Source organism: Perca flavescens, chromosome 19 (genome assembly GCF_004354835.1).
Source record: "Perca flavescens isolate YP-PL-M2 chromosome 19, PFLA_1.0, whole genome shotgun sequence".
NCBI classification, from domain to species: Eukaryota; Metazoa; Chordata; class Actinopteri; order Perciformes; family Percidae; genus Perca; species Perca flavescens.
In genome coordinates, this window is record NC_041349.1 from 26,774,908 (window position 1) to 26,796,392 (window position 21,485).

Consider the following 21,485-nt stretch of genomic DNA (forward strand, 5'->3'; position numbering starts at 1 on the left):
GTCATCCTCCTCCGTTACACTTCACAGCTCTGTGTCTGTGGACCTCGCCGTCTCTTTGTTCCCCTATTCCTGCATCTCGTTGTCAGGCAGCCCCTCCATAACACTAACACATCGGCCACCCGCCGCGGAGATATGGAATTAGACAGATAACAAAATCAATTTAGAAAGGATTGACTAACAGTGAAGAGAATGGGGAAGGGGAGCGTGGGGGGTGAAAGAGATGAAATAATGAGAGACCAGCGCGGCCGCCTGACTATTAATTGGATAGGTGGAGGGAGGATGAGGTCATTGAAAAATGTTTTTTCCAAAAACATGGGTGTACCAAGCACTGGGGAGGATTTCATCAGACACACAGATGCACATACGCGTGTGCGCTCACAGACACGCTCGTACAGAAAACTTTTTTTTTTTTTTTTTTTTTTTTGGGCAGTTACTTTACACGTCAGCTGTTGCTATGGTGACGCAAGTCTGTGATCCAGCCGAAGCGCGGGATTGGCTGGAGAGGAGCGAGGGGGAGGAAGGGGTACAGAGGGGTACAGAGAGGGCCAGACACAAAGATAATTAGATCGAAGCATAACAATCCATACAAATGCCTTTTTACTTAATAGCATCTGATTTAATGAGACCGAATGCCATCAGTGAACCTTTCCCAGAAGCCTCTACGGCATGGCATCACTCGTCTCCTGTCCCAGAGACGGACAGAGGCGAGGCCAGCCTGCATCTAAATGCTGTAAAGCAAGCTTTGACATTCGCCACCTAACAGCAAGGGTGTGTGGCAAATTAAGAAATGCAGGGCATACGAGCAGCACCCATACTAAAAATAGCTCCAAACATCTTTGCATGCATATACCCTTTCAGTACTTCTCAGCAACAAATTGACGCTTCATTACCTTGCTATTAAAACACCATCGCATGGTGCGAGAGGTGCTCACGGGCTAAATTGCTGCGGTGGTTCACACTATGGCGGCGTGCGGCCATGCTTTTGGTGAGTCACCCGGCCAAGCTGTGCGTGCTCGCCTTTTGGCTTTGTATCCGCTTTGACAAGCAGAGGTTGGTGTCACAGTGTCTGTGGGGGCTGTTGTCCTAGGCTCCAGCTTAACCCTAATCCCTTTCCAAACTTTGACTAGGGCTGTACTTAATCCTAGACTAAACCAAGGACCATTTCCCAATGGAGATGGAGATGGAGATGCTCCGCTGGCTTGATGGTTTAGTCCCAGTCGTGGTTTAATCCATGTTCTGGAAACCGCCTTGTACGTGTGGATTATATGTTTGGGGCTGTGGTTGTGTTTGTGTTGACGGGAAATGGTTAGCCCATGTGGTGAAGGTTATGTCATCTGTAGCGCCTGTTTTTGTTTGTGTGTGTGTGTGTGTGTCCCAGTGCATGTGGTCACGGTCGCAGCTCTTTGTGACCGTGGCGTTTGTGCGGACAGGGTGCTCGGAGTCTCCCGGTGGTATCTTGGGGATCAGTGACTCAAGGAAATCAGGACACACTCTAAATTTGTCGCTGCAGCATAACCCACATAATGAAAGAATACAAGCTCCCTCGCATACGCTTTTCTTGTCCTGCCTTTGCTCTGACTGCTCGCTGCGTGTCGATTTCCTTCGTTAAACACCCAGACACTCGCGCGCACGTACACGTAAGTGTTAACTGGGTAATATGGAAATCAGAAGGCGATGAGCACATGTTTAAATGAGTCAGTGTTTTCAGTCCTCAGCCCTTTGCATGGGTGTTTTTCGCTGCAGATTGTGTAGCCTCCACTCAGGAGTATTCAGTTTGGATTATGTTTGTGGTTTACCGAGGCAGTTGAGGGAATACCTCCAGCTAACATATCTGAGGTGGTGGAGGAAAGGATTTGCTTGCCCTCAGGCTACTTTCAAGGTTGCGTGGTAGTTTAAACCCAGATAAACTCTCTTTACACCCATGTATATCTGAGAAAAGGCTTGTTATGCTTTTTAAGATGGTGTAAATCCACACTGTACATTCCAGTAATTGCGATTAGATGGATCTGAGTTGTATCAAATTAGGGCGCATACACGAAATGAACGCCCAAATCTACACTCTCGAGGATGACCTTTTGTTTCTACTGTTAGTTTTTTGTATATCTTGCTGATTATAAATTATCCTCCTAAATTACTATGACATCACTGCCATATGTGTTTGCTATAATAGGCTCAGAGCATATGTAACATTTAATCTGCAGACTATGTGGTCTATGTGGTCCCCTGTGGATCCATGGAGCTTTTTAGCACCTTTAAGCTAACTCTGTTGGTTTTCACAGCTGGCAACATGTTTTCAACAGCAGCACACAGCTGTTTTCAGTAGCCGTGTTTCCATTAACGTATCTTTATGCACATTTTGAAGTATCACATTAGAAAGGCTGGATGGAAACGACAATTTCTATAAAACTTCCTCAACTGCGCAAAAATGTTTGTTTTTCTACGCTTGCTTGAGGTGGTTTTGCGCCAAACCATTTGATGGAAACGCGCCTAATTCGTATTTATTTTTTTTGCCACATTTTTAAAAATTCGCTTGGAATTTGCTTGTCAATGAAACACGGCTTGTGAAAAAGCTCAGACAAATCATCTAAATGAGCAACAATAAAATTAGAAGTTTTTTAACAAAAACTTTCTTAAGTATTATTTATTAATTATTTCCAACTTAGCCCCACCCACTTCAAACCAGTGAATTTCTACTTTCTAAATAACCAAAAAGTATTCCAACTTTGGCAGAAAATGATATGTTCATGTTGGACCCCATCCCCCATAGTAAGAGGATGATTGAGAAAATATTAAATAAGTGAAATGAGTTCCTAATTTCTTATGTAATAAATATACTGACTTTGTATTGCAAGTATATAGCTAGTAGTTTCTTATTTACCTCAATAGTCATAGTTCTTTTCTTTCTTTGAAAAATCTTTTACAGTAACTAAGGCATTTCGTTGAGCTATGGTGGTTGGAAACATGAATTTTTGTGGTGCCTTTTTTCAGTGTTTACAGTCGAAGGCTTTTTGACTTTTGACATGACTTTTACTTCCCAACTTTTCACAGCCAATCATTGTTGCTCTATTGTTTGCTTTGTTTATTCCAGTTCATTTGGGTGTTCCTCAGGGAGCAAATTACGGTCCGCTATTATTATTATTTTTGGTTCAGTACTAAATTATTCTAGGTATGCGTGTCTCAGAGCTCCGTGTGCATCTGATTCCCTTTTCGCTGTGTATCCTCGTACGTCTCCTTTATCTTCAGAATATTAATGCGCTGCATTGTCAGAAGCCATTGTTATGATTGGTAAGGAAATCTTTTTGCATGACTGGGTTCTTTTGTATTATCAGGCATATTGTACCACTGCAAATCACATCAAATCTGACATGATAGGGGGAGAGTGCATGTCTGTGTATATGAAAGAGAGGGGAAACGTGAGAGATAGGGACCGAGGGTCATGATGAGAGGAGGCGGTAGGTGGGGTGCAGAGGCATATGGCAGTTGTTAAAAAAATAGTGAGAGAGATGGGAACCTTAAGAAAAGAGCTGGAGGGCTCAGAGGGAGGGAATGAGAGAGGGAGTGTACGGGAAACGGTACGGGGGGGGGGGGGGTGATAAAAAAGTGGAGACACAAGTGAGAAGGAGAGATGTAAATGGTAGGAGGTGAAGAAAAGGAAGTGAGGGAAAAAAGTGAGAGAAGAGAGAGACGGGGGAATGGGAAAGAGAGGGAGAAAGAAAGTGCTGGAGGGCTGATATTTAATGTGATAAATGAGTTGTGACAGTCCGCCTCTAACCCCCTTCCAACCAGCGAGGAGGAGGAACACAGAAATAGAAAGCATTATGGGTAAAAGGACATATACAGTATTATATATGTATATAGAAAGAAGGAGGCCCATACAGTGGAGGAGAGGTAGAGGAAAATCAGTGCAGGCAAAAAGACATTCATAGACGGCATTATAGATGTACAAAGTGAAGGAGGCGAGTGGGGATGCATACATATATAGGGGAGGGAAGGGGGGAAGCACAGAGTGAAGCAAAGCAATTTGGATAAAGGACATACAACATTATAGAGAGAGAATGGAAGGAGAGAGGTAATGGCAGAGGATGAAGAGGGTGTACTGCGCAGCATCGGGTTAATGATCCACAGTACAAGATTCCTTGAAATAACAAGTGGGAGAGGGGAGAAAAATGGAAGCGAGAGAATGGAAAGAATGAAAATTTAAAGCGAGATGCAAATCCTCCACGGTGATCGCCTCTCCTCTATTGTACGGGTGTCATGTCTTCAAGGGACAGCTAATTACAACTTGTCATCATACAGTGTGAAACAATAGCAGAGGGTGGTGGTGTGGGGGGGGGTTCTGGTTATTCCCCACATGTTAGACAGTCGGTCGGTGGGCCAGCACGCCGCTGGTCTATCTGCTGTAAGAGTGGACTACAGACTGAAGGGAGAGAGTGTGGTAGACAATGACAGCCACTGTAGTTTTGGTTGTGGAGTGGAAGCCTGGGAGATGACTCATAGGGAGGAATGAAGAAGGGGGAAACAGAGGGAGGGCCAGAGAGTTTGGAAGAAATAAAGGTCTGGAGCTAGCAGAAGAAAAAGGGGTGTGAGAAACCCTATGGCTGAAGTTGGCTGTTTGATCTCCCAGCGCTTCTCTACTGAATCAGCGTTAAACCACCTCTTCGTCTTCTTTTATTCTTTTTCTTCTTCTTCTCTAACTCTGTTCTAATTCTTTGACACCTCCGTCTTCCCGTGCCATTTTTTTTTTTTTTTTAATGGCCGCAAGCCAACGTGGGATCAAAGATGGCATTCCGTTTCTGCCAGGGGAATGCAGTTTTCAATCAATTAACCATAAAACCACAGATACAATTATGTGCTGTGTGGTTGGGATGATTTTACAGTAGCTTGCCGGCAGAGTGTACACAGTAAAAAAAAAAAGAGAAAGAGAAAGTCCCTAATTTAACCCTCCCTTTCTCCCAATTCCAATTCTCTATCTTTCTCTCCAGTGTGGACAGCGAGGTTCTCTCAGGAGCCGGCAGACCAGTCGGTGGTGCGGGGCCAGAGGGTGATCCTGTCCTGTGTTGTCTTCAACTACTCAGGCATTGTTCAGTGGACCAAAGATGGCTTGGCTCTGGGCATCGGCGAGGACCTCCAGGGTGAGACATCATACAGCCTCTCTCACGGCTTCCTTCACTCTGTTCAGCATGTGACTAAGATGGCTTTTTCAAAGCTGATGCTGATACTTTTGGATTGGAGTTGCTGACAGGCAACATTTCTTGCTGCATGTTTAAAGCTGCGGAAATGTTGCGAATGCCTTGAGTTCTTTCGGGTACTCTTTAAGTCTTTAAACCACATTTGCGAAGACGGCTCACCATTTACTTGTTTAACTTGTTATGACACATTTCAGAGTGCAGAGGGAAGACATTTAAATATATATTTTTTTAAACTTATGTTTATTGGAAATTTGCAGTTTAAATCACAAAATCAACATATGAAATAATTCTAGTATAATCCCCATCCCACCCCTGATTGCCCCCTCAAGCATCCTCCCAAGATGACCAAAACCGTGACATCAAGCTCAAATAAATGCGCAACAGACTTACAACGACCTCATTTAAATGGACACAAACGAGAAAAGAAGTAAATAAATAAAACATTTTGAATTGAAAAGTTTGTACTCGTCATCAAAATAACTCTTAGTTGGACTGTTACAGTGTTGCTCCAAACCAGGACGGAGGTTATGAACTATCCCAGTCGGTTATTTGGGTTAGGTTTTAATAGGTAAGAAAAGGCCTAATTTTAATATATTTGCATTCCCCTTTAATGCAAATTAGATAGTTTTTTCAATCTTCTAGTTCAAAATAATCCCTCTAAGCCATCTTGTATGAGATGGTGCTGCCGATCTCAAAAGGGAGGGGTGAGACGTCGTGATGACAGAGTAGAAAAGGCAACCGCGTTGCCCCTTTCGGTCGGCCACACTGCGTAACAATTCCAAATTTTGCGGTACTATTAATGGTCTCAGAAATAATTGCGATTAACAGTGCAATTGTCTCTTTCAGTCAAATGGACTTTTTTTTTAAACAAATTCAAGTTTTTAATGAATTCCAGGATACATCCTTTGGTTATATATCACTGTTATGTGACCCAGATAATGTAAGACCACAAATACACAGCCTATGAAGTAAACCATGCCTCTTTATTATCATAAAACTGTATCCCCCTCCTTGTCGTTGTTGTTGCTATGGACGCGTATAGGGTCAAGTGCCAACAACTAACAATTGAAATAATAATAAAAAGATATAGTACGACCAAAAATCACTTAAAATTTGGCATATCTAAATTAACAGTCATACACTTTAAGACTTAAGCTAATGTTAGCAACGCATTGCGGTTAAACAAAGAAACTACGGTTATTTGTATAATACCAAGTGTCCGTATTTTATGTATTTTACATATTTGGATAGACTATGGAGTAACTCAGCTAACATAAAACCAGACTAAGAGTCTACAGCCATGCTTGCAGCTTTGTGAGGCTACACAGCAGTGCTTTGAGCATTAATCACTAAACTACCAGCTACTTACTGCACAGGACACGCTTCCAAATTTTTTTTTTTTTTTACCAGCAAATCATTTTCTTCTCAAATCATCTGTGATGTTTCATGTGTTACAGATGTGGAATTTGGTTTACTGTCTCACAGCAGGACAGCGACACACTCGCCCGGTACGACATTGCGTGTACAGTATGTAACTGCAGTGGCTAATGTATGCTGACAACACGTTTTTCTAGTTACGGCTAGATGAAGCCAGCGAAGCAGTTTTGGCCGAGAGATGTAAGAGGTTACTACAGCCACAGCAGCTGCCCCCCATCACACCATGTCGTGACAAACTGTGCACTTATTTAGGTTGATGTTAACTTTGGCCACCCTTTCTGCACATATCACCCAATGCTTGATGGGAAACGCGAAGCTCCCTCGGGCCCATTTTGACAGACTGACGCCCTTCCACTTGGTTGAGGAGCATCACATCATCACCGCTGTCATATCAGCAGCGGGTGACACTGACTGGCTAATGTCTGTTATGTAAAAAAATATATATTGAAAGGCCGATTCATCGACTTACATGCAGTCCTCATTCTGTTACGCAGCCGCCCTTACTGTTCACTCCAGTTTGTCTTTGCATTTTTGTCCCTTATGTGTGACTTATTAAGTCTCTCGTTGTCTGTGTCAACAACAGCAATTTAAGACACAGCTTGTTTGTCTTTGACAAAACTTGAGGGGGAATGATGCGTGTCATCGCTGTTGCAGCATTTTCAGAATTGCACTGATTAGCCTGAAGGGGGCTGTGCAATTACTGGTCAAAACAAGTGGGCATTTTTAACTGATTGGTCCAGAGGGAGACCGCATCATCTGCGACATGCTGCTGCCTTGTTTTTTGTTGTTGTTGATTTTGCCGTTGTTTTTCCCCAGACTTTGTGCTTTAATATTCTGTTTTTAAAAATATATATATTTTCCCTTCCTTTTATTTCTTATTATTGTATTCTCCCTTCCCATCTTCCCATCTTCTGTACGCTATGATTTTTTATTTTATTTTTTTTTACTTCTCAGGCCTTTGTAATCATCCTCTCCTCTCCTCTCCTCTCCTCTCCTCTCCTCTCCTCTCCTCTCCTCTCCTCTCCTCTCCTCTCCTCTCCTCTCCTCCACTGTCATGCTATTCCTCCCGCGACCGCCTCATCTCAGCTCCCTTCTCTTTCTTTCTCTCCCCTCTTGTTCTTCTTTCAGCTGCCTCTGTTTTACTGAGCCCTCTCTCCTATTCTTCGTTTAACTTCTCTACCTTGTCTCTCTTTCTCTCTCCTTACCCTCATCTTGCTTGACACACTCGGTTCATGCTCTCCTCTTACTGTCAACCCTCCTGTCCCTTCTTTCTCTCCTCCTCTGCGTCCTCGTCTGTCCATTCTTCCTGTCCCTCCCTCCCTCCCTTTCTCCCTTCCTCCCTCCTTTTTCTTTGAATCATATTTTTAACTGTAATGGTCCGGTGCTTCAAGCCAAAGCTTTTAAAAATGAAAACCTGAATGAACACTGGCCGCTTCATGCACACATACACACGGGTGTGTGTTTGTGTATGAGGCTCTGTCCCTCTGCCCCCACCCCCTCTCCCTCCTCTCCCTCGTTCTCTGGGCTTTTCATACGCTTTTAACGCTCTCAACATTTTACATGCAAATGCATGCAGAAACAAGGACGCACAAAGGTTAGGCAAGCAGCAGAGCTCAGTCGGGAGGCTGCACATGGAAACGACATAGAGAATTTCACATGCGATTTACGTCTGGGCAGCAAACGTGAATTCTGCACCACGGACTACAGTCGATTTGAGCCCTCTAAAACGTTGCTGTCATAATGCATTCATCTTTTCCCCCTGCTGGCGAGAGAGAGCATGGATGCCACCTAATGGCGAGAATGTACAGCAGTGACACAGCTGGGCTGTGCGGCGGATGGGGGAAGGGAGGATTGGAGAGGCTGGGTGGGAGTGTGTGTGCGTTGTGTGAGTGTGTATGTTTGGACATGCATTGGTTTGGGTATATACAGATATAACACATCACGTGGCCGTACACCTCTTTGGTGTCATTTAGTCTGATGACCAAAAAGTCAGATTTTTGCTTCATCCATGAAGCAAAAATGGCCTGATGTTGACCTGATGCCGTGGTGTCTCATTTTTTCAAACTTCTTATACAAGCCACACGGGTATGTGGAGATCCTGAGACGTGACAAATTAGCAGTTAGCATTTGAGAGTACAAATATGGTGACCGGAATTCACCTTCAGCTGTCATTAGCACAAAAAGAACAATAGGAAAAAGCAGAATATCTCCATTAGCTTTTTTAGGATTTCTTTCAGTGAAGAAATGTGAAGCTATAACTAACTGTGCGTGTGTGTGTGTGTGTGTGTGTGTGTGTGTGTTAGCCTGGCCCAGGTACCGCGTGCTGCGTGTGCAGGAGTTGGGCCAGTACAACCTGGAGATCCTGTCCGCCGATCTGTCTGATGACTCCCTGTACGAGTGCCAGGCCCCCGACGCTGCCCTGAGGTCCAGGAGGGCCAAACTCACCGTCCTCAGTACGTTTGTGCACATGTGTGTCACAGTGCTCACATTTTCTATATTACGCGTTTCTAACGCTCTCCTCTCCCGCTCCAGTCCCCCCAGACAACCCGGTGATCGATGGGGGTCCGGAGGTGCTGCTGAACGCGGGGGAGTCCTACAACCTGAGCTGCGTGTCTCGGGGGGCCAAACCGCCTTCTGTGATCGAGTGGCTTAAAGATGGTCTGCCTGTGGAGGGGGCTGCCAGTACCACTGTAAGTCGAAAAACACTGACATGCCACAGTCCCATTTACAGTTACGGTGTTTTATCTGCGGTGTAAACGGTACGTCAATATCTCTCCGTCATCAGGAGGTGCTCGCAGACAGGAAGAGGGTGACCACGCGGAGCTACCTGCCCATCCAGCCCGTCGACACCGACACTGGGAGGAACTACAGCTGTGTGGCCACCAACCTGGCTGTTCCCACTGGCAAAAGCACAACTGTCTCCCTCAACGTACACCGTAAGCAATTCAATAACATAACACAGAGAGTTGATTTGTGGGTACATGCAAAAAAAAAAAAAAACATCACACATATTACATTACCATTGACAGGATGCAGTTTTTTTATCACAATATATCATTACAGTAATTACTACATGAATTACTATTTTTTTTACATTTCAGACTAATTAAAAGCAACATCATATATTGAAACATAAAACATCTGCCAGCCGCTGAATGTTTTATAGCTTTATTACTAAGTAATGCATGGCAGCCATTTTGCATCAAACTGTCCTCCAGATTGCAGCATGCGTTAGATGTAATACGGCTGTTGTTATGTGACTCTCTCTCTCTCTCTCTCTCTCTCTCCCAGATTCACCGACAGTGACCTTGTCCATTGAGCCTCGCTCTGTCCTGGAGGGGGACAGGGTCACTTTCACCTGCCAGGCCCACGCCAACCCTCCTATTATGGGCTACAGGTCTGCATCCACATGCAAGCACGCAGTTGTTTTCCCTAGGCCTTGTATGACAGAAATTAAGTATTTCTGTTTTTGTTTTTTTTAAATGTCCGTAGTTTGTGTTTCTTTATTTTGCTTTGAAGACATTTTAATATTCGTTGTTATATTAGGGTCTCGGCCTCGTTTGGATTTGAACGATTCCGATTCTTATCACTTATCGATTCCCGGCTCTTATCGTTTCTTGAATTCCTTTTGCACGATTAATATTCACAATTCACTTCGCACAGTTTATGGAACCTGTAAATACATTTCATGCAGTCTAATTTGATTATTGTTGTTAAATAAATATATGACTCGATTGTCTATTCATTCTTTTTTTAATTGACTGTACTCTGACCCCCTAAAAATGACACAGGGTCGAACATACGTAGGGCCATATACGGTCAGCCAGTTGGCCGAAAAACAACATTTCAATCAGATCATTTTCCAGATGTTGCTTCACGAGCGACATTACGTCTTTTTTTTCCCCGGTTCTTGGCATTTTGGAATTGATTCCAATTTGGAACTGGCTCTCGGTGCCCAACTTTAGCTATAATTTAGGTCCCATATGTTGCTCCAGGGTGTGTATGTTATTTTCACTGTATGTATGACGTTTTGAACCCCTAGTTGGGCTAAGGGCGGTGTGGTGCTGCAGGGTGCCAGGGAGAGTGTGTTCACCACCAAGGCCGACCACTCCTTCTTCACCGAGCCTGTCTCCTGTCTGGTTTTCAACGCCGTGGGAAAGACCAACGTCAGCATCCTGGTGGACGTTCACTGTGAGTCACGCAATACTCAAATCTCTTCCTTGTTCGCTCAATCTACAGTCTGGAGTCAGAGGGATAAAGCTAAGATAAGATAAGATAGACTTTATTAATCCCACACTGGGGAAAGTCCTGTGCTACAGCAGCTCAAAAGATTTTTTTTTTTTTTACACATATCAGAATAACACAAATATACATTAAGTAGACATAGAGAGAAAAAAATATACATAAAGTATAAGATATACAGATGAGTAAGGTGCGGATGAATAGAAATGGCATATTGCACAGTTGAAGGTAACAGAGAGTAATAAATGAATGAATATGTTTAGTGCAGAATATTGTCCAAAACACACCAATGTTGTGTGTCCTTGTCCCCCGTCCCCCTTCAGTCCTGCTATTGCTCAAGCACAACAAAGAACACCTCTCTGTGTTTCTGTGTCTCCAGTCGGTCCCATTCTGTTGGTGGAGCCGCAGCCAAAGACGGTAGACGTCGACTCTGATGTCACGCTCAACTGCAAATGGGCCGGAAACCCTCCGCTCACACTCACCTGGTTCAAAAAGGGTTCAAACATGGTAAGAAGCTAGGAGCCCACGCTTTTCCTCTGCTTTGGTATTTAACACTGTTCTTACACTTGGCACTTTCTTCTCCCGGGTTTACAAAAGCAGCCTTCATGTCGTTCAGGAACAATATCTTGTCTGTAGATGTCTTCTCAATTCTTTCCCTGACATTTCTCTCAATTTCACTTCTGCTTTTGTCTTATATTCCCTTTATCTCTTAAAGTCGGATTACATTTAATAAATTCAATGTCTGTAATGTAGTCATACAACTTAATCCGCCTACCAGCAACTTAACATGAACGAGTTATATCTTTCTGACTGTTGATGAATCGGTGGTTTTATGGTTGTCTATGCATTGATTAGCTTTCGCTGGTAGTTGGATTTTGTTACTATTGGAGAGAGCCAGGAGCTAGCTGTGTCCTACTGTTTAAATTCTTTATGCTAAGCTAAGCTAATTGTCTGCTGGCTCTGGTTTGATATTTACAGCACAGACATGAGAGTGGTATCAATCTTCTCATTTAACCCTCAACAAGAAAAGGAATAAGAATATTTCCCAAAATGTCAATTTTTTTCTTTAGCTGCTAGGCCACCAGGACACCCCATTCTGTTTTTAATTTGAGTTTTGTAGAATAATTAACCATCTTTGTTTTCTTGTTAACATCTACTGTGCACACCAGCCAGAAGCTAAAGACACGGCTAATCCCGGAAGTGGAACGTTGTGGATATAGACTATAAACACATACACTCAAATAAGACCAGATGTGCAGATATGCAACATGGAAATTAAATAGTATTAGCCTCTCTTCTACTTATCTACATATGGGCTTTTATTTTGTTAACCCATTGATTATGTTATTTATATTTGTCCCCCCCCACAGGTTCTGAGCAACAGCAACCAGCTGTATCTGAAATCGGTGAGCCAAGCAGATGCCGGACAGTATGTATGTAAAGCCATCGTCCCACGGATTGGAGTAGGAGAGACTGAGGTCACGCTTACTGTCAACGGTCAGAAAACATCCACACAGTTTAATGCGTCACTGCTCGTAGATGAAAAGCATGTACTTTGTAAAAGGTCAACTTGTCAGAAACGGTATGTCCAAAGTGGTGGCCATTTATTTTGAAAATAAAACAATTCCTCGTGAACAGGCTTGGTAAGCTCAACATCCTAACCAAAAAATACACCAGGCTTGGATAAGAGTTTTGCAGTTTGTGGTATTTTAAGTGTCATTTGTTTTATTTCTCTCTTTCACATACAACTCACACATCCTCTCGTTTTTTTCGGCCAATGCAGGTCCCCCCATCATCTCCAGTGAGCCAGTCCAGTATGCAGTGAAAGGGGAGAGAGGAGAGGTGAAATGCTACATAGCCAGTACACCTCCTCCTGATAAGATTGTAAGTGAAAAATAAGCCAGTGCTATGAAACATTTCTGTCGCCAAAGCCACAATAACAAATGTCCACATTTTTGGCAGGGAATCAATTATTTAGACAAAAAAACTGACACACAAGGAAAGGCAAAGAGCCCAAAGTTGTACCTTTTAGTCTGACAGAGATTTGTATTTTACTGTTACTGTACCGTCCTGTTCCCAAATGGCTCCGCTCTTGCACGGTAAATGCTCTTAGGCGCTGTCCCCTTTTCTTTTTGAGTGGTGACTCACCCTTAAACTCTCACAGAATTCCCCCCCATGCCGTCACGTAAACAAACCAACACTAACACTAAGCCGGTCCGCTTTTAGCTCCTGCGTCAGAAGTCAGCCCGGATGCTGTCTCCACTCAGATGTATCGCAGTAGTAGTAGTGCCTGTGTGACTGATCCATCCTGACTCAGTGCGTGCTCCTAATGCAAGTGGCGGAGGTTGGGACAGAAAAAGATTTATAAAATATAAAGAAGTGGAGAGGAACAGTTGTCCCGGTAAACGCCACAGCCAAGAGATTATCATCCTCTGGAATAAGTGGGCAGATTATAGGAACATGTGGTCTTATGCATAATTAACTCGCCTTAGTACAGTGCTTCAATGCTGAATAATACAACTGCTTTTAGTGGCTTCAAAGTCGGAGAATGTGCAAGATTCTCGCTAGCTCAGTCCCCCACCCCGCCCCTCCCCCACTTTGGTCTGAAGAAACATACAAACTGTTGTTTTAGCACGACACGCACAATGTGCGTCACTGTTTACATGTGAGTGTGTACTTGATGTAGATTTATAGGGTCTATTTCTGTCATATCTTCACACAGTATGTGTTCGAGTTAGATATACAGATATACTGTACATGGCCAATACCTGCTTTTTACTGAATATCATATCAACCAGTCACTCTGATGTTTTGATGATTTATTTGAAAGTTTTCAAGAGAAAGAAATATCACTCAACTTTACAGATATTCATATAAAGACGTTACGGGTCAATTCATGAAGAAGTCACTCACAGGAATATGTAGACATGCGCAGTGTGCACTACTGCGTGCATATGACCTGACTGTGGGTAATCTTATCATTTACTGTATAGTTGTACAAAAGCGAAGTGTTAATATAGCTCTGTTTGAAGAAGAAGAAAAAAAAAAGGACACTTTATTAATCCCCCGGGGGGAATTTGTTTTTATGGTCCCCCTGCCGGCCATAGCAGTGGCCAGAGGCATTATGTTTTATATTCTAAATGTAGAATAATACCCATTATCTGAATGAATGGAATTTTATCACACAACTTACCCAAGCAGTGATGTCTCCAAAATAGTGCTAAACTAATTGTGATATAATCTACAGTTTTTTACAATCACTTTGCTACTAATTTCAGAACCTTGATGTCATTTTTCCAAACTCTAGACACAAAACTCACAACCAATGATCAAAATGCACATTTTTCAAAACTCTAACACTTGTTTCAATTGCTTGGATACAATGCACATAAACCAAATATCATTTGTTCATTTAACAAAGATCACCTGTTCAATATGACACAACTTAACATCAAAGTACTACTATTTCAAAAAGCAATTCACACATTACATTTTAGATAATTGTCTATTCATTCCATTACAATCATCTAACTATCAATCGATACAACTACTCAAAATGATAAGTAACTGTTGCATTACTCTTAATGCATAATTGTATGGAAACAGACAAACAATATTCCATGAAAGTTTCAAGATAACGAGATTCACATGTCACCAATTAGCGTGGATCATGAACCAATTAGCCTACATCATCTATGGATGTAATATTTCATCATCATTCTTTACTGTAATGTACTACTGTTTACCAGACACTGCTTCTATGGTCCCATGTACTACTACTGTAATTTACTTTACAGTATATATACTTTATATATAAAGTACTGTGTGTATATATATATATATATATATATATATATATATATATATATATATATATATGTATGTGTATATATACTCGTATCACATTGTTCGCCATGCCCGAAGGTTTTTTCTAAGATGTTTGGCTAATGAAAACATCCATTGCGATGTAGATGAGAACCTGTGGCCAAATCCACAAGACAGAGTTGATGAAAATGTAGAATACAGTAATCTTGTAAAGTACAAGCAAGTTGAGGAACACTGCATTTGATGTTTTACAGTACTATCTTTTCTTTTTTATTTCCTAGCTATTTATTTTTGCTTTGATTCAAATAACCCTATGTTGTGATTGTACTGTATTGTTTTTCATCAATACATTTCAAATGTTGTTCAATGATTCCACTGTCTTTACGTATTCTCTCTACTACTGCAGTACTTTTACAGGGATGTATTTACATCTAGTACCATAATGAAACATGTATCACCTATTTTGAACTACAATATTTAATTAAAGCTGCGAGCAGTGATGGACGGGCCCTCGCGCCTCGGCGCGTGTCGGGGTTACTGGCTGACGCTGCTCCTTACGACCGTACATTTGCACAGCACTCAGACGCCACAAACCGTCACCAATGAAAAGGGAACTCCCTGCCGAGTTCAACGATACCTCACACAAGACTCTACGTCATACGGTTCATTAGCTGTGAAAAGGGGCGTGGCTAATGCATAGGGGGCGGGTCAAACCATCACCATTGAAGAAGGAAGTCTCTGCTGAGTTCAATGATACCTCACACAAGACTCCACCTTAGATGGGTCAGCATTTATTAAAGGGGGCGTGGCTTCAACATAGGGGCGGGCCAAACCATCACCAATGAAGAAGGAAGTCTCTGCTGAGTTCATTGATACCTCACTCAAGGGTCTATCTTAAAAAGTTCAAATTGTATGAAAGGGGGCGGGGCTTAAGCATAGGGGGCGGGTCAAACCATGACCAATTAAAAACGAAGTCTCTGCTGAGTTCAATGACACCTCACACGAGGCTCTACCTTAAAAGGGGGCGTGTTCATATTATAGGGAGCGGCTCAGTATCACATGTAGACCACACATTCTGAGTTTCATGTAAATCGGATGATGTTTGCCATATAAGGCAGATTTCCTGTTGCCAGCAGGGGGCGCTATGACCAAAAGTCAATTTTGGCCTGTAGGTGTCCTCAGGCCTGGACCCTTGTCAAACGTGAGCAATTTCGGGCAGATACGACAACGTACACTCAAGATGGCACAGACCGAGTTTGAAGTTGATCGGATGAAATCTCTAGGAGGAGTTCGTTAAAGTACGACATGTGGAAATGGCCAAAATCGCACTAATTTTGAACATTTAATTAAAAATGGCGGACTTCCTGTTGGGTTTAGGGTATGGCTCTAATGAAGTTTTTTGTACATCTTGACATGTTACATATGTGTACCAAGTTTCGTGAGTCTACGTTAAACGCACTGCAGGGGCACCAGACTTGATGCGACCGCCAAATTTGGTGAGTTTTTGAATATATTAAGCCCCTCAGAAAGCCAATTCATTTGACGGGAAAATAATAATAGAAAAAAAGAAACAATAATTCCTTCAGTTTCAATAGGGCCTTCGCCGCTGTCGCTGTCGGTGCTCGGGCCCTAATGATTGTACGAACGATGACCCAGTGAAACTATGGGTAGCTTATGTGGGGGTGATCTAAAGTATTGTTTCAATGGTATTTCACAATATATTTGTTTTTTGAACCAGTGATTGTGCAAGTGCAAGATTTCTTTAAAGATATGAATGCACAATGCAATGTTTTGAACATTGGACAGTCTGTGTTACAAGTGATGACTGTTTTGAGTTTTGTGTCTAGAGTTTTGAAAAATGACATCAAGGTTCTGAAATTAGTAGCAAAGTGATTGTAAAAAACTGTAATATGGCCTCCTGTGTGTCTGTGTGTGTGTGTGTGTGTGTGCGCGCATGTGTGTGTTTTTGTATATGCGTGCGTGGGTGTGTGCGTGTGGTGTGCATGTCTTTGTGCGTGTGTTGTGTGTGTGTGTGTTTGTGCGTGTTTGTTTGTGTGTGTGTTTGTACGTGTGTGTGTGTGTGTCTGTGTCTTTTTGTGTGTGCGTGTGTGTTTGTGCATGTCTTTGTGTGTGTGTGTGTCTGATTGTGTGTGTGTGTTTGTGCATGTCTTTTTGTGTGTGTCTTTGTGTGTGTGTGTGTGTGTGTGTGTTTGTGCGTGTTTGTGTGTGTGTGTTTGTGCGTGTGTGTGTGTTTGTTCATGTCTGTGCGTGTGTGTGTATGTGTGTCTTTTTGTGTGTGTGTTTGTGCGTGTGTGTGTGTGCATGTCTTTGTGTGTGTGTGTGTCTGTTTGTGTGTGTGTTTGTGCATGTCTTTTTGTGTGTGTGTGTTTGTGTGTGTGTGTGTGTCTTTGTGCATGTGTTTGTGTGTGTGTGTGTTTGTGCATGTCTTTGTGTGTGTGTGTCTGATTGTATGTGTGTGTGTGTGTGTGTGTGTTTGTGCATGTCTTTTTGTGCGTGTCTTTATGTGTGTGTTTGTGCATGTCTTTTTGTGTGTGTGTATGTGCGTGTGTGTCTTTGTGCATGTGTTTGTGTGTGTGTGTGTGTGTGTTTGTGCGTGTCTTTATGTGTGTGTGTGTGTGTGTGCTGCAGGTGTGGGCGTGGAAGGAGAACGTGTGGGAGAAGGAGAAGGGGACTCTGCTGGAGCGCTACACGGTGGAGCAGAGCAAACCGTCAGCCGAGGGCGGCGGCGTCCTCTCCACCCTCACCATCAACAACGTGATGGAGTCGGACTTCCTGTCCACCTACAACTGCACGGCCTGGAACGCGTTCGGCCCAGGAACCATGATCATCTCATTGGAGGAGACTGGTGGGTTGTATGAATTCATTATTTTGATTTATTTTGATTTCATGCGAAGCTTTCATCAGGAAAACATCAAAGCAGAAAGCAATGTATTTTAATATGTAAAACTAAGTTACTCCATAAGGACCCTTGCTTTGAGCACATGTAGCAGCTGAAGGTGAATCAGATGAGCGTGTCGACATAACGATTACAGCGCTGGCTCATAACGATCACAATAACCGAGTAATCGAGGTGTTTTCACTGTTTGTTCATTTGTTTAGCTCTTTCACTGCTTTTTTAAACCTGATAATTGCAACATCTTCCCAAAAATCAACGAGTAATCGTGTGAAATAATCTCTCTCTCTCTCTCTCTCTCTCTCTTTTATTTTTTTCTCTCTCTCGCCCCCTCATTTCAGAGGAAGTCCCAGTGGGGATAATAGCTGGTGGGACGGTGGGCTCCACCATCCTCCTATTCATCTTTCTGCTGGTCCTCGTTCTGATCTTCTACCGGCAACGCAAAGGCAGTGAGTCATACTCTCCATGTGCTTAACACATACAGTATAAGGACCAGATTGATTTGATTTGCTTTTGTATTTGTCTCGAACAAACATTATGTGGTAAAAGAAAAAAAAAAACTAAACAAAAACACAAGGATAAAAACACAACAAACTAAAAAAAGTTTAGTCCTGCCCCTACTTCACAATATATTATTACAGAAAAAAAAAATCCAATAGACGTAGGTGATACAACACTTACACTTACAACAATACAACAATACACGTACATTACATTTCAATTCCTATATTCAGGTCAAGTATTGTTATTTCTTTAATCTATTTTTGAACCGTATGGTATTATGGCTCTGTTTGATTTCATTGTTCAGTCCGTTCCAAAAGATCTGCATGTACAGCAGAGGTTTTTAACCTTTTTTTTTTTTTTTTTTTTATGGTTTAAATGCTCGTCACTGGACCAAATAGCTTGCATCGAACCAAAAAAAACACACAAACGCCTACGACTTCCTCCCCACCGCGTGGATGGAGGTCGCCCCTGAGCTCAGCTCATGAAAACACACACCAGCCAAGATGCGTGTGTCCAGCTGTATTCAACCTCGCCGTGTGTTGTGCTTCCAGGTCGGCGCGGGGTCACGCTGGGTAAGCCCGACATCAAGGTGGAGACCATAAACAAGGAGACCCACAGCTTGGAGGAGGACTCCGGCAGCGTGTCCACGGCTTCGCGCATGGTCAAGGCCATGTACTCGGTGAGCAGCGGCGGGGAGCGTGTGTGTGTGTGTGTGTGTGTGTGTGTGTGTGTGTGTGTTCGCTCGGGCCCGATACTGTTTACACAGCCTGTAGTTGTAAAACGAAAACCTCAGATTAACTCAGTGACCTCTTATTTATTTTTTTAATATATTTTATTTATGGCTTTTCAGTTTTATAGACAAGAATCAAAACAACAGAGAACACAACACAGTAACCCCCATAGACAAGCAAAAAATTAATTCAAAAAATAAAAACAACAAAAAAATTACAATGACCATAGACTAACAGATAAGTAACACACACACACACACACACACACACACACAAACACACAGCATTACTGGACTTTATCAAACACTTACCTTTTGACTAAAAACAAACTGTGTTTCTCCCTTTGTAATTTCCCCCTTTGAATTCCATTTTCTCTTTTCCTGTCTTGCCTCCTTCCCTCTTCTGTTTTTTTTAATTTTTTTTTATTTTTTTTGTTATGGCACCTTCTCTCCTCCTGTTTGTTTTCGTTTTGTTCTGTTGTTTGACGGTTTAGTTTCTCCCCTCTGTGTCCTTCTCTCCTTCCAATCAGCCCTTTAAAGATGACATAGAGTTCAAGTCTGATCTCCGCAGCGACACCCTGGACACGCGCCAGGAGTATGACCTTAAGGTGAGCTCATCAAACACTCATCTGTACCAAATCACCAACCAGATGATGTCTACAAAATCTAAACTTGACTCTTTGTTTTCCTACTGAAAGACTCAAAAATGACAAAATACTGTAGAGAGAAGGGTTACAAACACGGGTCCAGAAATAGGTTAAAAAAAACACAGATATGTTCAATATAAAGTCAAAATCAGCAACCTATTGATTATAAAATGATGCCAAAGTCAAAGTGAGGTCCTGTGGAGTTCATTTTGGTGCAATGTTTCGTTCTAATTATACCTCAAAGGGCTGCAAATATCCGAATCCTTACTGACATATTGACTCAGAGTGATGACTTTCATCCAATGATCTACAGACTTTATGGTGGTGTCACCCAGACAATTCACTGAAAGTATCCACCAGGAAGAAATAATAATCAGATCAGATCAGTATTTTTTTGAGAGTTTTATTCTATAAATGAAGCCTCATTCATTAAGATAAAATCCCAACAGACGATTGATCTAAAAAATGCTCGTTTGACTTCTGTTACAGTCATTCAGTAGCCTGACAAGCCAGACCCACATCCAGATGTTGGGTCTGGGAACTCACCGTTAGTTTGCTTAGTAGGCCGGGCCTTGCCTAGAAGTTACATGGGATCCATAGCGATAGACATTGACATAACAGACATTTATTATTACTTTAAGTCTGATGGGTTCTAAAGTTGTTGAAGAAGTAGTAGTTGAAATTCCTTCCAACTTCATTCATTCAAATCCATTTAGACAGTCCAAACTGTTATTTTTAAATGTCACGTTAAATCCCCTAGAGCAGATGTCTCCAACAAGTAGCTCTCGAGCTACCGGTAGCTCGCGAGCAGCAGGTTATCCGTTAGCTCGGCAATAGTTTGACAAACTGAGACCCAAAATGACCACGATATTGAAAGTGAGGTAGCTGACTTTGTGGGCCATAGCAGTGTTAAGTGGTAATGTTTTCTTGGACCCTGATATTTTCAGTAATGTAGCTAACTTTGTGGGCTAAAAGAACTATAAAAGAGGCATGGACCTTGACATGAAGTGAAGATTTTCATAAGCTTTGGGTATTGCAATTCCATACGTGTACAAACAGTAGCTTCATTCAGCTAAATGTGTGTTATGTAAATAAATGAAGGCGATGTGATGCCCTTAGATAAAGAAAGGTTGGAGATCCCTGCTCTAGAGGGTGCACAAGTGCATCTGAAATAGCCAGAAGAAGACAAAGAAGAGGGATTGGTCTGGCTTTTCAAAAATCTAAAATCAAAGCAGGTCTAATGTAAAAAGCAGAATTAGCAACTAAGTCCCAGTTCATCTTAACTGGATAAGAAACTGGTGCTTGGAAAATAATTTGCAACTATTATCTACTTTATAAATATGAAATATACCCAATCGAGTTGTCTTCAAAAACAGCTTTATTGAACTCACATTTTATCTTTTATCTTCAAATGTTAGTTTTGTAATAAACCCATAACATATCAGCAGTTGACAAAACTGACATTAGCATTAAATGATTTCAGTATAGTTGTTGCCCCTTCATTTGACTGTCTTTTATAAAGTAACTATTATCTTTTATACAGTGAATACGAGCATAACCAAAAGGGCCGCCGCCGTTGTTAGCCAGCAAATGTGACTTATTACTTATGACTTACAAATGTGACTGATATGATATTTATATATGAGATAAAATAATTCCACCTTTAGTGCAAAGTCCTTGTGATCTTTAAATGTCGTGTTTAGTATCGCAGTCAAAATCTGTGAGAATATTAGAGTAGGATACAGTATTTAGGACAAATATATTGGGCATTTTGCAGTTTGCCTTTCTTTAATTGCTGGGTGGACTTTTTAGCCCTTCACTCTCAGTCCAGCTGTGAGGCAACTAGCTCATCTGATTGCTTAGAAAGTTGTCTCGTGCATCTTGAAGAGATTTAAAGACAAACTAGAAGAAAAAAAAAAAAATGGAAAGAAACTGAGGTGTCGAGGTGTACTCTGCCCATTCAGCTGGCTTGAATCATTTATACATTTTGACACCGT

The 21,485-nt window shown here is 42.1% G+C and overlaps 1 protein-coding gene across 2 annotated transcripts in view; it reads left to right on the forward strand.

Moving 5' to 3' along the window:
• The window catches only part of kirrel1a (kirre like nephrin family adhesion molecule 1a), a 37,885-nt gene that overhangs the window by 12,362 nt on the left and 4,038 nt on the right, over positions 1-21,485 (forward strand). Inside the window, exons 2-14 of one of the 2 annotated variants that reach the window (XM_028564442.1) lie at positions 4,983-5,132; positions 8,930-9,079; positions 9,159-9,316; positions 9,412-9,562; positions 9,918-10,023; positions 10,669-10,817; positions 11,248-11,375; positions 12,239-12,365; positions 12,652-12,752; positions 17,343-17,559; positions 17,949-18,056; positions 18,663-18,790; positions 19,336-19,449. In XM_028564442.1, the coding sequence (XP_028420243.1) occupies positions 4,983-5,132; positions 8,930-9,079; positions 9,159-9,316; positions 9,412-9,562; positions 9,918-10,023; positions 10,669-10,817; positions 11,248-11,375; positions 12,239-12,365; positions 12,652-12,752; positions 17,343-17,559; positions 17,949-18,056; positions 18,663-18,790; positions 19,336-19,449 (1,787 nt within the window). The remainder of the gene's footprint in view (positions 1-4,982; positions 5,133-8,929; positions 9,080-9,158; positions 9,317-9,411; positions 9,563-9,917; positions 10,024-10,668; positions 10,818-11,247; positions 11,376-12,238; positions 12,366-12,651; positions 12,753-17,342; positions 17,560-17,948; positions 18,057-18,662; positions 18,791-19,335; positions 19,450-21,485) is intronic. The other variant, XM_028564443.1, reaches the window with a different exon arrangement.